Source organism: Lemur catta, chromosome 13 (assembly GCF_020740605.2).
Source record: "Lemur catta isolate mLemCat1 chromosome 13, mLemCat1.pri, whole genome shotgun sequence".
Lineage (NCBI taxonomy): Eukaryota > Metazoa > Chordata > Mammalia > Primates > Lemuridae > Lemur > Lemur catta.
This window is the reverse complement of record NC_059140.1, coordinates 70501325-70514791: the sequence shown is the minus strand read 5'-3', so window position 1 is coordinate 70514791 and position 13467 is coordinate 70501325. Positions and strand designations below refer to the sequence as shown.

The 13467-nt window shown below is 36.8% G+C and overlaps 1 protein-coding gene across 1 annotated transcript in view; it reads right to left on the bottom strand.

The window, feature by feature from the left end:
• SOHLH2 (spermatogenesis and oogenesis specific basic helix-loop-helix 2) overlaps positions 1-13467 on the bottom strand; it is a 45831-nt gene that overhangs the window by 10557 nt on the left and 21807 nt on the right. The window contains exons 5-6 of the mRNA XM_045567180.1: positions 10751-10850; positions 8648-8758 (exon numbers count right to left, since the gene is read on the bottom strand). Of these exons, the coding sequence (XP_045423136.1) occupies positions 8648-8758; positions 10751-10850 (211 nt within the window). The remainder of the gene's footprint in view (positions 1-8647; positions 8759-10750; positions 10851-13467) is intronic.

Sequence of the window (13467 nt, the reverse complement as noted above, 5' to 3'; positions counted from 1 at the left end):
ACTCTTACCTTTTTTCTGACCTTCTTAAGGAACAGAGTTTCATCACTGAACATAATGTTAGCTAGAAGTTTTTTATACATGCCCTTTAATAGACTGAGAAGGTTCTCTTCCATATCTATTCACTCAAAGGTTTTTTTAATCCTGAAAGAATATTGAATGTTGTCAAGTAATTTTTCTTTTTTTTTTTTTTCCTGAGACAGAGTCTCACTCTGTTGCCGGGGCTAGAGTGCCATGGCATCAGCCTAGCTCACAGCAACCTCAAACTCCTGGGCTTAAGCAATCCTCCTGCCTCAGCCTCCCGAGTAGCTGGGACTACAGGCATGCGCCACCATGCCCGGCTAATTTTTCTATATATATTTTTAGCTGTCCAAATCATTTCTTTCTATTTTTAGTAGAGACGGGGGTCTGGCCCTTGCTTAGTCTGGTCTCAAACTCCTGAGCTCAAACCATCCGCCTGCCTCGACCTCCCAGAGTGCTAGGATTACAGGCGTGAGCTACCGCGCCCGGCCAAGTAATTTTTCTTAATCTGTCAGTCATATAGTTTTTCTCTTTATTCTGTTAACGTTGTGAATTTCATTGTTTGCTTTTTAAATGTTATATGATACCAACCTTGCTTTCCTAAGATAAACCTGATATGGTCATGATACATTTTGTCTTTATGTATTTTTGGAATTTTCTGAAATTATGTTACATATTTTTGTCCCTATGTTCATGAGGGACACTGGTCTGTAATTTTCTTTTTGTATAATGTCTTTGTTAGGTTTAGGGTTATGCTGGCCTCATGGAAGGGGTTAGGAAGTGTTCCCTCTTCCATTTTCTATAAGAATTTGTTTGTTGGTATGACTTCTTTAAATGCTTGATAAAATTCATTGGTAAAACCGGTGGTATTACCACCGGTTGTGGTATTTTCTCTCTGATAAGGTTTTTGATAGCAAGTCCAATTTCTTTAATACATAGGACTATTAGGACTATTCATATTTTCTGCTTCATCTGGTATCAGTTTTGGTAAATTGTTTTTCAAGAATTTGTCCATTTTGTCTAAACTGTTAGATTTATTGGCCTGAAATTGTTCAAAATATACTTTTTATATTTATAGGGTCTGTATTAATAACCCCACTTTCATTCATGATATTGACAAATTGTGTTTATTTTCTCTCCTAGCCTCCTTCCAACCTTCCTACTTACGTTGGGTTTTTGTTGCTGTTGTTGTTATTTTTTCTAGCTTTTTCTAGCTAAGATGGAACCTTATATCACTGATTTTTAGACCCTTTGCCTTTTCTAATATAAGCCTTTAAAGCCACAGTGTTTTCCCTAAATTTTGCTTTACTTGCATCCCACAAATTTTGACATAGTCTATTCTCATAATCATTCATTTTGAAATATTTTCTAATATTTCTTGTGATTTTGTTTTCTTTTACCCATGGATTTATTTAGAAGTCTCTTTCTAAATTTCCATATACCTGGGGCTTTCCTTTAAATCTTATTTTTACTGATTTCTAATTTAATTTAATTGAGGTCAGGGACATGCTCTTTGTCTAAGTGAATGTACAATATGCCCTTGAAAAGAAATATTCTGCTGCAGTTGTTGGGTGTCGTGTTCTACAAATATCTATTATATCAAGGTGGTTAATAGTGTTTGCATCTCCACTATCTTACTGATTTTTTGGTGTCTAGTTGTATAAATTGCTGAGAGAGAGGTGTTAAATCTCCAATAATGGTTGTAGAATTGTCTATTTGTCCCTTTAATTCTGTGAATTTGCGATCCAAATACTTTGAAGCTCCATTATAATCACATGCTCTTTGCGATTTTTATATCGAGATAAGTTGACACTCACTGCTCTCATTGTGAAATACCCCTCTTTACCTCAATGATACCATTTGTCTTCAAGAACACTTTATTTGATATTAACATAGCCAATCTGATCTTCTTATACTTATTGTTTCCACAGTGGATGTTTTTCTATTACTTTATTATGTCTTTACATTTAAAGTTTGTCTCTTATGGACAGCAGATATACGGGTCTTAGTTTTTGTTTATTCTGAAAATTTCTGCCTGTAAGTTGGATATAGTTGGATGAAGGTCTATTATTTTACAATTTTTTTCCCCTGTTGTCTCTGACTTTTTTGTTCTTCTGTTCCTCCTTTCCTGCCTTCTTTTTGAATGTTTTCTAAAATCTAATTTTAATTTATCACGTGGCTTCACAGCTAGGCATTCTATAGATCTCTTTAGGTTGCTCCAGGGATTAAAATGATATATATATATAATATAAAATATATAATATGTATTTCAAAATTATATATAGTTAATATATATTCATATATAAATATATGAACTTTTCAAAGTCTAGGGTCAATATTTTATGACATCACCTAAAATGTATAAATGCTGCAGTCATGTAAGTACATTTATCTCACTCATTCTTCATGTTATAGTTGTCCTATGTACATCAACGCATATTACAAATTCCACAATACAATGCTATACTTTTTGCTTATAATACTGTTAAGCATTTTAAATAAATTAAAAAGAAAAATGTCTGTTTTAAAATATTTATTCACATATTTATCATTTCTGATACTGTTGTGTCCTTCCCAGCAATCCAACTTTTCATTGGCATAATTTCCCTTCAACCTGAAGAATTTCCTTCAGCTTTCTTACCCTGCAGATCTGCTGGTGTCAAAATCTCTAAGTTATTTTTTATGTGAAAATGTCTTTATCTCACTATTTGCTGTTGAGAAATCATATATGATGGAAGTATGATTTACACAAAGAAGTGAAGGGCATAAGACATGATAAATATGGTGGCATACATAAAAGTGCCCTGGTGCTCTCTGTCTCTCTGTAGCAGCCAAAACTGAGTGGGAGAACACAGGAGCAAAACATGGTAATACAGGGAAATGCATGGAGAGGGAATTTTTGCAACTCACAAATAACCTTGTAAACAGTTAAGAAAAAAAATCTAAAATTTGAGTTTAAAAAAAAAAAACAGCTACAGATTAAAGTGACTGAAAATTATTTATCATTTCTCCAATGAAGAGTTAGGGTCTATTTCCCCTTCCCATTGAATATCTGCTGGCCTGTCCCTGCTTTAAACAAAAGATATCTGTAGAAGTGACTCTATGAAAGTTCTGGGACTAGCATTTCGGAAGACAGAGCTTCAACACTGGTCCCACAGAACCCTGAGCTGTCACGTGACAGGTCTGCCTTGCTTGCTGGAGAGACCATGGGGAGAGGTGCTGAGACCACAGGGCAGAGAGCAGCCCATCTGAGCACAGCCTCCAGCCATCCCCACCAGAAGACCACACATGTGGACGAAGCTGTGCTGGACTCTCCAGACAGGCCATTTGCTGAACACCATGGAGTGACCACAGTTAAGACCATGTAGAGAAGAATCACAGAGCACAGCTCTGCCCAAATTGATGACCTGTTCAATTGTGAGATATGATAAATAGGGTGTTGTTTTAAGGCACCAAGTTTTGGGGTAATTTGTTACAAAGTAATAGATAACTGAAGCAATAGGTTTCTGTTTAAAGCAAAACTAATGACAATGCAGAGTTGGTAACATATGTAAAAATGTATGACAACAATAACAAAAAATGGAAGAAGGCAAATGGAAATATACTGCTGTATTCTAAGGGTATTTATACCCTTAATACCATAATATTCAAGGTAGACTGTAAGTTAAGGATGCATATTAGAATCCCTAAAGCAACCAATAAAACAAATAGTTTTCACTAAAAAGGCAATAGAAGAGATAAAAAGGAATGCTAAAGTATACTTGATAAATTCAAAAGAAGACAGGCAATGAGGAAAAAAAAGGTAAAAGAAAATAGATTAGACTACTGAAAACAAATAGAAAAGTTGTGGGCCTAAAATCAAACTTAACAGTAATTATATGTAGATGGACTAAACAATTGAGCAACAGAAATTGTAAGAAATGGGCAAATAAAAAATAAAAATAAGATTCAACTACATGCTATTTACAAGAGATGCTCTTTAAATATAATGACATATATAGGTTACAAGAAAACCATGCAAATACTAATCATAAGAAAGCTATATTAACATCAAAGTAGATTTTAAGATAAGGAGTACCAGAATAGATAAATTAGCATTATCATTTCCTAATGATAAATGGGTGAATTCATCAAGAAGACAGGCATCTAACAACAAAGTTTCAAAATACATGAACCAAAAACTGTCAGAAATAAAGGGAAAAACAGACAAATCTACAGTTATCACTGAAGAATTTAACCCTCAAAAAATCAATAAGAATACAGAATATATGAAAAACACTATCAACCAATTCTACCTAATTTTTATAGAACACCACACCCCAAAACAGCAGACTATACATTCTTTGCAAATGCACATGGAACATTAATCAAGAGAGACTATACTTTGGGCCATAAAACAAGTCTCAGAAGTATCAAATGATAGAAACCTTACAGAGTATATTCTCAGATGACAACATAATTAAATTATAAATCAGTACTTGAAAAATCTCCAAACGTGGAAATTAAGTTACATGCTTCAATGGTAAAACAAAAAAATCACAAGGGATATGAGAAAATATTTTGAACTTAATGATTCATATTTCAGTGAAAATATATCAAAATTTATGAGATGCAGCTAAAGCATTGCTTAGAGAAAAACTTTTATAAAGAGAAATTTTTAGTTTTAAATGCTTGTCAAAGAAAAAGTTAAAATCAATTATCTAAGTTTCTACCTAAGAAGACAGATAAAAAGAGCAAAGTAGGCTGGGTACGGTGGCTCACACCTGTAATCGCAGCACTTTGGGAGGCCCAGGCAGGAGGATCGCTTGAGGCCAGGACTTCAAGAATGCAGTGAGCTATGATCGTGCCATTGCATTCCAGCCTGAGCCACAGAGTGAAACCCTCTTAAAAAAAAAAAAAAAAAAAGCAAAGTATAGAAACAAGAAAATGACAAAGAATAGAAATCAATGAAATATAAAATGGGCAAACAATAGAGAAAATCAGTAAAACTAAAAAACCTTTTGCTAGACTGATTACCAGAGAGAAAACCCAAATTATCAATACCAAGAATGAAAGAAGCCATCACTGCAGACCTAAATACATTAAAATGATAATAAGAGTATTATAAAGTTGTTCAATAAATTTGACAACTTAGATTAAATGGACAAATTTCTTGAAACACATAAATTAACTCAAACTGACATAAGAGAAAATAAAATATTGAGTTCTATAATCATTAAAGAAATTGAGTTTGTAATTGAAACCTTCCCACAGAGAAAATTCGAAGCCTAGATGACTTTTCATTGTTGAATTCTATCAAATATATTATTCCCACACAAACTCTTTCAGAAAACAGAAGAGAAGACTTTGCATTTCATTTTATGAGGTCAGCATTTCCCTGATACAGAAATTAGACTTTACAAAAACTACCGACCAAGAGCCTTCATAACCACAGATGCAAAAATTGTTAACAAAATATTAGCAAATCTAAACCAGCAATAAAGTAAAAGGACAATACATCAGGATAAAGTAGACTTTAGCATTTTAAAAAATAAATGTAATCACCACATTAGCAGAAAATAGAAAAAAATCATATAATCATCTTAATAGATACAGAAAAAAACAGACAAAATTTTATATCTATTCATGATAAAAACCTGAATTAGGACTAGAAGGGAATTTTCTTAAGCTGATAAAAGGCATGCACAAAAACCTATAGCTTATATCATATGTAATGGTAACATTTCCCTCTGAGATTAGAACAAGGCAAGGATGTCTACTTGGGTCCCTCCTCTGTACAAATGTGTCTCAAGCAAACAAGGACTCAAGAGGGAGAGGTCTCTGGGCCAGACACAACTTTGGACCCTCTGAGAACTTCCTGTTCTATCTTCCTTGAATTTCTAAGACTTGCCCAGTGCTGGAAAAGCCTTCATCTGTGGGAGACTATGGCAAAGCTCACTTTCACTTTTTTTCAAGTGAGAAGACACCCTGAAAATTATTAAACCACCACCATGTCAGTCTCATGGGCACACAAAAAAAGGATGGTATTACTTGGAAAAGTATATACCGTACAAGATAAAAACATGTTTATGCATTTTTTAAATATAATGAAAGGTATCTCACCAGGAATATAAGAATTAGTTAGCTAATTTTTATTAATCTGTTCTACTAATGAAAACAGGGGTATTGGAGTTTTTATATAGAAAAAAAATTCCTGGCCAGGCACAGTGCTCACGCCTGTAATCCTAGCACTCTGGGAGGCTAAGGCAGGAGGACTGCTTGAGCTCAGGAGTTTGATACCAGCCTGAGCAAGAGGAGACCGGTCTCTACTAAAAGTAGAAAGATTAGCCAGGCGTGGTGGCATGCAACTGGAGTCCCAGCTACTCCAGAGGCTAAGGTAGGAGGATCTCTTGAGCCCAAGAGTTTGAGGTTGCAATGAACTGTGATGACGCCACTGCATTCTCCTCCCCCTGCTTTACATATGGTTTTAGGGGGTATTATTTTGTTTTTAAGCAGCTCAGGGTAACATGCTGTTTGCTAATGTTAAGAAAATGATAGTTCTGGCTCATAGTTTTGAGTATTTGCATGTGGGAATTTTTTTTTTTTTTTTTTGAGACAAAGTCTCGTTCTGTCGCCCTTGCCCTGGGGTCTGGGTGGGCTCTGGCGCTGCTTTGACCAACAGCACATGGCAGAAGACACTTCCCATCTCATGGAACCTTCTCTCCAGGAGCCCTAAGCTACCACATAAGAAGTCCAACAACCCTAAAACTACATCCTGGAGAAGCTTCAGTGCGGTAGTCGGAGCTCAGTCTTCCAACCATCCCTGCAAAGGCTGCAGACATGTGATGTCTTGGACCCTCCTGACTGCAGCATCCACCCGCTGAAGACTACTGAGTGACCTTAGTTAATGTCATGTAGGCAGCAGAATTGTCTGGCTGAGCCCTGCTCAAACTGCTAACCCATAAAATCATGAAATACAATAAAATGGTGGTTGTTTCAAGCCAATAAATTTTCTTTTCATTTTTCAGGCAGCCACAGGTAACCAGAACATGAATTATCTTTAAGACACTTCTCTCTCCAAGCTGTTTGCTTTTGTGATATAAACATACACATGCTCAAGTCTGGGCCAGTCTAATCAAAATTTCTCACTTTACCCTTAGTCCCCTTTTAAATACCTCACACCTTCATCTGCTCCTTCCTTTCACCTATGTCCCCACCTTTCACGTCCCATCTTTCTGCTATGGTGCTTCTTCTCTAACCATACCAATCAAATGATTTTTGCCAGATCAGTGACATTTAGGCCTGGCTAGATACAAACAGGCAACGATTAGTTCTTACTTTACTTAATCTCCACACTACATTGTACTCCTGCGCCCCGTTCCTTTAGGATACACCTCTCCCCTGGTCTCCTCTATCCCGCCCCCTCTTGGTACTCTTATCCCCCTAGTAACTCTTTCTCCCTGATTCCCTCCCTGCTGCCTGGACCTTAAATACTGAGATTTTCCTAAGGTTCGCTTCTCCACTCATCACTTTCCTACATGCTTTCCGCCGTTATTATACATCCATCCCTACCATCCACTGCTTCAAATAGATGTTGTGCCCTAATACCTCTAAGTCTGTACTTCTAGCCTAGACCTTTCTAGAATCAAAGGGCCAATTCCACACTCCATCTAAACCTGGAGGTATTCAAACTCAACAAGGATGAAAACAAAAGCACATTAACCCACACCCCTTACACTGCCATGCTATCACACTTCCTCGTCCCTTTGGGAGTTATGCTTCACTTGTCCTTCAGTCACGCTCATACTGCTCCTACCCAGTCAATACGTCAATACATCTAGAATTGGCCTATCGCTCTATCCTATTCCTAACATGACAGCTCAGGATCTCATCATTTCTTACTGCAGACTCCTCTGGCCTCCGCATTCAATTCAATCTATTACATCCTGTGAAAGTGTTCATTCTAAGGTTTAAATCTCATCGTATCACTCCTTTGCTAAAATCCTTTAGTGGTTCCCCGGCAGTCCAGGTTGCAATTCAAATTCCACAGCACGACATACCAGTCTTTATCTACTACCTCTCATCTCCAGCCCCTTCCCACCTGTGTCCTGACAGCCAACCATATGGAAGTGTCCCTGTACTCTCTGCTACTTCCAGCCTCTGTATCTATTGCTCCTTCCATATAAAATGTCCTTCCCTAATTTCTAAACCAAATTAATAGCAACTTTTTGTTGAAAGCTCAACTTAGCTATTGCCTTCTCAAAAAGCCTTCTCTGTCCCCTTATTCTGTCTCAGACACCTTTCCCAGCATCCTTACCCTGTGTTCTCATCATGACATATATTAAAACGTAATTTTCTATTTAATAGCCTACTTAGAAGTCTGTCTGAACACTAGACTGAGAATGCCTTTAAAGGCAGGGATTTATTTTTTTATTTCAATTCTCCAATCATACTTTGGCACCCAGTACAGACTCAGAGCTATTTGTTGAATGACTAAATGACTGAACGAGTGAGTGGCGTCTATTTGATTGTCAGATTAACTAGTTTTACTTAGAGTTTTAATAATATTACCAAAAAAATTACAAAATTTATGAAAGTAATTTCTCCTTTCCAAGGAATAATGCTTAAAAAGGGCTGTATTAAAATTCACCTTCTCAGTTTTTCCTTGCTTGAATGAAGAAGAGAAATCTGTTTGTTTTTCTCGAACTCTGACAAAGGAGACTTTAATTCAAGCCCATTGTCATTTCTTAGAGATTCAGAGCTAGAAACAAGAGAGAATCATGCAACATTAAAGAGGAAAATTGTCAGGCAATATTAAACAATAAGCATCAATATACCACTCAAAGAGCGCTTTTCTAAGTCTCTTGCTTCATATAAAGGGGCAATAAATATCAAAGTACGTTATCTTACACATTTGGCACAGAATGTTTGTTTCAAAATTTCAAAAGAAGATATTATCAAAATCATCATAAATTCAATGAGCGATCAAAATTCTAAAATATACTATTAAGTAATAATAGATACACACAGGACTAAAACATCCTGACCCCATTTGTTATATCTATACCAAATTATATGACTGTATCTACCTATCAGAAGGAAAGGTATATTACAGGAAAAAAGCATAAAGGATTAGAAGGCCAAGATACACCCTATCCACCTTGATCAGTAAAGAGAAGGTTCCCTCTATTTCAAAATTGGTCATTTAATGGACATATTCTGGCTCTACTATTTTTCTAGGACTTCTTCAGGCATTTTGATTGATTTTTAAAAAAATATTAATCTAAAAAACTTGCAAACTAATCCTATTCCTTTTATTCTAAGGGGCGTAACTTGATTTGAAAATTTACTCTGAGGAAAGACAGAAATATTCCAGGTGAGTAGAGATTGAAAAGCAGTTGCAAGTAATATAAGAAAACCATGAAACCTTCCAAAACCCTTCCTAACCTCATATTCCAGATAAGGTTTAATTCAGTAAGTCTCTTTAAGGTTAAAATAAGACCAAGAAAGCTGCTATTTCTGCACTACCTAAGTGAGCTCATCTTTGGTTTAACCACACATACTGGCTGCCAAGTCCCTTCCTTGTTCAAAATAGTAGGTGGCCACATTCTACAAATTCCAGAAGTGACTGACTCAAAATTCTCACCATCATCAGCACCCATGTCCTCAGCATTCTTTGTAGCCCTATGCTCTATTTAAAACCTCCTTGGAAATCAGCTTAAAGGGAAGAAATCCATGAAAAGTGAGTTTTTATAAGCATACAATGCTGGCATTGGAAGGGTCTAGTCCCCAGTTCAACTGCCTTATATCTAATGCAGGTTTGAATGCCAGTGTCTATGAGACAGACAGACACGGAGAGACACACTAAACCTTGCCTTGTGCACCAGCGAGCTACTCTAAAAGCTACATGAGGTATGTAAAGGAAACTCTAAATCTTTTTTTAGCAGAAGTTTTCAGTAATTGGAGGGACAGGTTCATGACTTTGAGAAAGGGAACAGGAAGAAGCTGAGTGATAGGTAGATAACAGGCAAGGCTGCTCTTGTCTGTTTAAATATTGGGGGTTCCATATAAAATTTTTGCTTGAAGAAAGGAATCCACTGTTTTAGAAAAGTCTGAATACCACTGCCATTATTTAATTTTCATCAGTGATAACCCAGACTCTACCTTAACACTGATAAAATTCCCTAGTGATGGGGAACTTAACTACTTCAGCGTGCTTCCCTGTGGGCAGCTGAAATTGTTTGTGCTTCCTTCTGTTGGGTTGAATACTTCTGTACCGTGTACCCACGGGTGCCAGCTCAGGATTCGGAAATACAGAAAATGCTGCATCTCTCTTCCACAAAATAGCCTCTTCTTTCTTTCACGTCACTCCCAGCACTTGTGCTAGTGTTCCACAATTTGGAGACAGGATCTCACTCTGTCGCCCAGGCTGGAGTGCAGGGGTACAATCATAGCTCACTGTAACTTTCAATTCCTAGGCGTAAGCGATCCTCCTGCCTCAACCTCCTAAGTAGCTGGGACCACAGGCATGTGCCACCATGTCCGGCTAATTTTTAAATTTTGTTTTAGAGACAAGGTCTGGCTATGTTTCCCAGGCTGGTCTCGAACTCCTAGACTCAAGTGATTCTCCCACCTCAGCCTCCCAAACTGTGCTGGGATTACAAGTGTGAACCATCATACCCAGCCCAGAAATATTTTTAAGGAAATGCATACAGTAAATATTACCATTATGAAAAGGTACAAAAAAACTAACCAGGCAAATAGATCAGTAGAAAAATATTCCAAGGGTTTACTGCAAGACCTCTGCAGGAGCAATCCAGGTTCTTCAAGGCTCATATCATTCTCATTTTTAACTGAAAATTTTAAAAGAGGCACCATGTTAATTCTAAAATTACCCCTGGGGATGATGCCAATCAAACATACAAGCCTAATCCTTAAAGCAGTTGTCACCTTTTATTCAATAGATCTTACAGAGCAGTATTTTTAAAATAGAAAGCAATTTATAGATTCCAGTCTGTGAAGTATAAAACCACCTAGGTTAGAAAGCAACAACTAAAATACTATATACTATTTACCCCAAGATACTCTCTTTCAGACAGATTCTAGTAGCTTAGCAACAGGTATGCTGAAAACACATTCAACTGAGTTTATTTATCAAGCTCCTATTTATAGGTAAATTTCAAGAGACAGAAAATATGCATGAGTCTTCAATAGCAGCTGCATCGTCAAAATATGGCATCTGAATTATTGTTATTATTTATTTTTCGCAGCTGCTCATCCTCTAAGATGAGACAACTGGACTGGAAGCAGACATGGTCGTGACCAGCAGAAGGGGGTGGACAGGTGAGGAGCAGCTGCTCTATGTCAACCAAGATCCAAATAAGAAGAGGTTGCAAAAGCCCTTGGTCACCATGGCTAGCCATTTCCAGGAAGAACTTTAAGACTGCAGGGGCTGGGAGCCACTGGAATGTTACAAAACAGACTCACTCATCTGAACATTAAAAAAGAGCATAAAAAAAGGAGGGATGTACTGAATCCTGTGTCATCGGGAATCTGAACTCATAAAGGATAATCCTGAAAGTATCTTTTAGGCTCATTTTAAGAAAAATATTATCTTAATTTTTTAAAAAATGTTTTTCCAGCTTAAAATGTGTCTATTTAAGTGTACAACTTGAGTTGATATACATACCCATTGTGAAATAATCACCACAATCAAGTTAATAACATATTTATCACCTCACATAGTTACCACTTTTTTTGTGGTAAGAACACTTACCATCTACCCTCTTAGCAAATTTCAAGTACACAAAACAGTATTAATTATGGTCACACTATCGTATATTAGAGCTCCAGAATTTATTCGTCTTACACAATTGAAACTCGGTACCCTGTGGCCAATATCTCCCCATTTAAGATCTAGATTTTATTAGATTATTAAGTATGGAATGTCCGATTTCCTTACATACTAAGTTTGACAGTTGATATCTCTGACATTTCACTTTGACACTTATTTTTTTTTTATTGTGAAGGTACATCCTCATTCTTTCAAATGCATGTTTTAGCTTGTGATTATCTTTCAATTTTTCTTTTCAGAGCAACTTTTGTGAAACCATGGATAAGTAAACAATTCGTGTTATTTTTGAATATGAGTTCTGCCATGGAATCAATGCAGTGCAAACAGCTCGAAATAGCAATGAAATGTTTGGGAAGGATGTGGCTAATGAACACACAGTACATTGATGGTTTGAGAAGTTCCATTCTGGTGATTTTAATCTTGAAAATGAGCCACATGGGTCACCTGAGACCAAGGTGGATAATGCTGAGCTGAAAGCTGTAGTGGAAGCGAATCCATCTCAACCTATGTGTGAACTAGCAACAAGGTCTGATGTTACTGTTCCAATGATATTGGACCATCTGAAACAAATGGGCAAGGTAAAGAAGCTGAATAGATGGGTACTGCATGAATTAAATGAGCATCAGAAAAGAAATCCTCTTGAAGCTTGCCTTTCTTTGCTGTCACAACATAAAGGTGAACCATTTCTATCCCGTATTGTTACATGTGATGAAAAATGGATTTTTTCTGACAATCACAAGCATTTGGCACAATGGCTGGATCAAGATGAAGCACTGAAACACAGTCTAAAACTGAATATTCATCAAAAATGCTAATGGTGTCTGTTTGGTGGTCCAGCACTGGTATTATCCACTATAGCTTCATTAAACTTGGTGAATCCATTACAGCAGATGTCTACTGCAATCAATTGGATGAAATGAAGAGGGTGCTTGCGATTAAGCAGCCAAGATTGGTCAACAGAGACAGGCCAATCCTCTTGCAAGACAATGCTCAACCACGTCAGACAGACAACGCTGGTCAGACTACAGAGGCTGGATTTAAACACTCTCTGTCATCCACTGTATTCACCAGACCTTGCACCAACTGACTATTACTTCTTCCAGGCTTTGGACCACTTTTTGCAAGGAAAAATATTCAATTCTCAACAAGCTGTGGAAAACACCTTTCTTGATTTCATCACCGCTTGCTCTCCAGGGTTCTTTGCTGCTGGCATAAACAAGCTACCATTAAGATGGCAAAACTGTGTTGACAGTTTAGGCACATACTTTGATTAATTGTACTGCTTGTTTGAGATATAATAAACTAAACTTTTGATTTGAAATCGGACATTTCATACTCAATGACCTAATACAATATTTCCTAGCTTAGTATCCCAGGCCTAGATAGACCAAAAGTAGTCACTGACCAATAATGATTCCAATAAAATGTAATTTCAGAAATTGGAGCCTGTCCTCTTACAAGCCAGATTAAAGCTAATTTAATTAAGTGTTCAGATGCTAGTGATATGCATAATTTAACAGGTTAAGAGTTTAGAAATGTGAGGTCTAATTGAAGCATTGACACTAATTCTCTGTGACAAAAACAGAAAGGACAACCACCTTATTAACTTAAAGAAG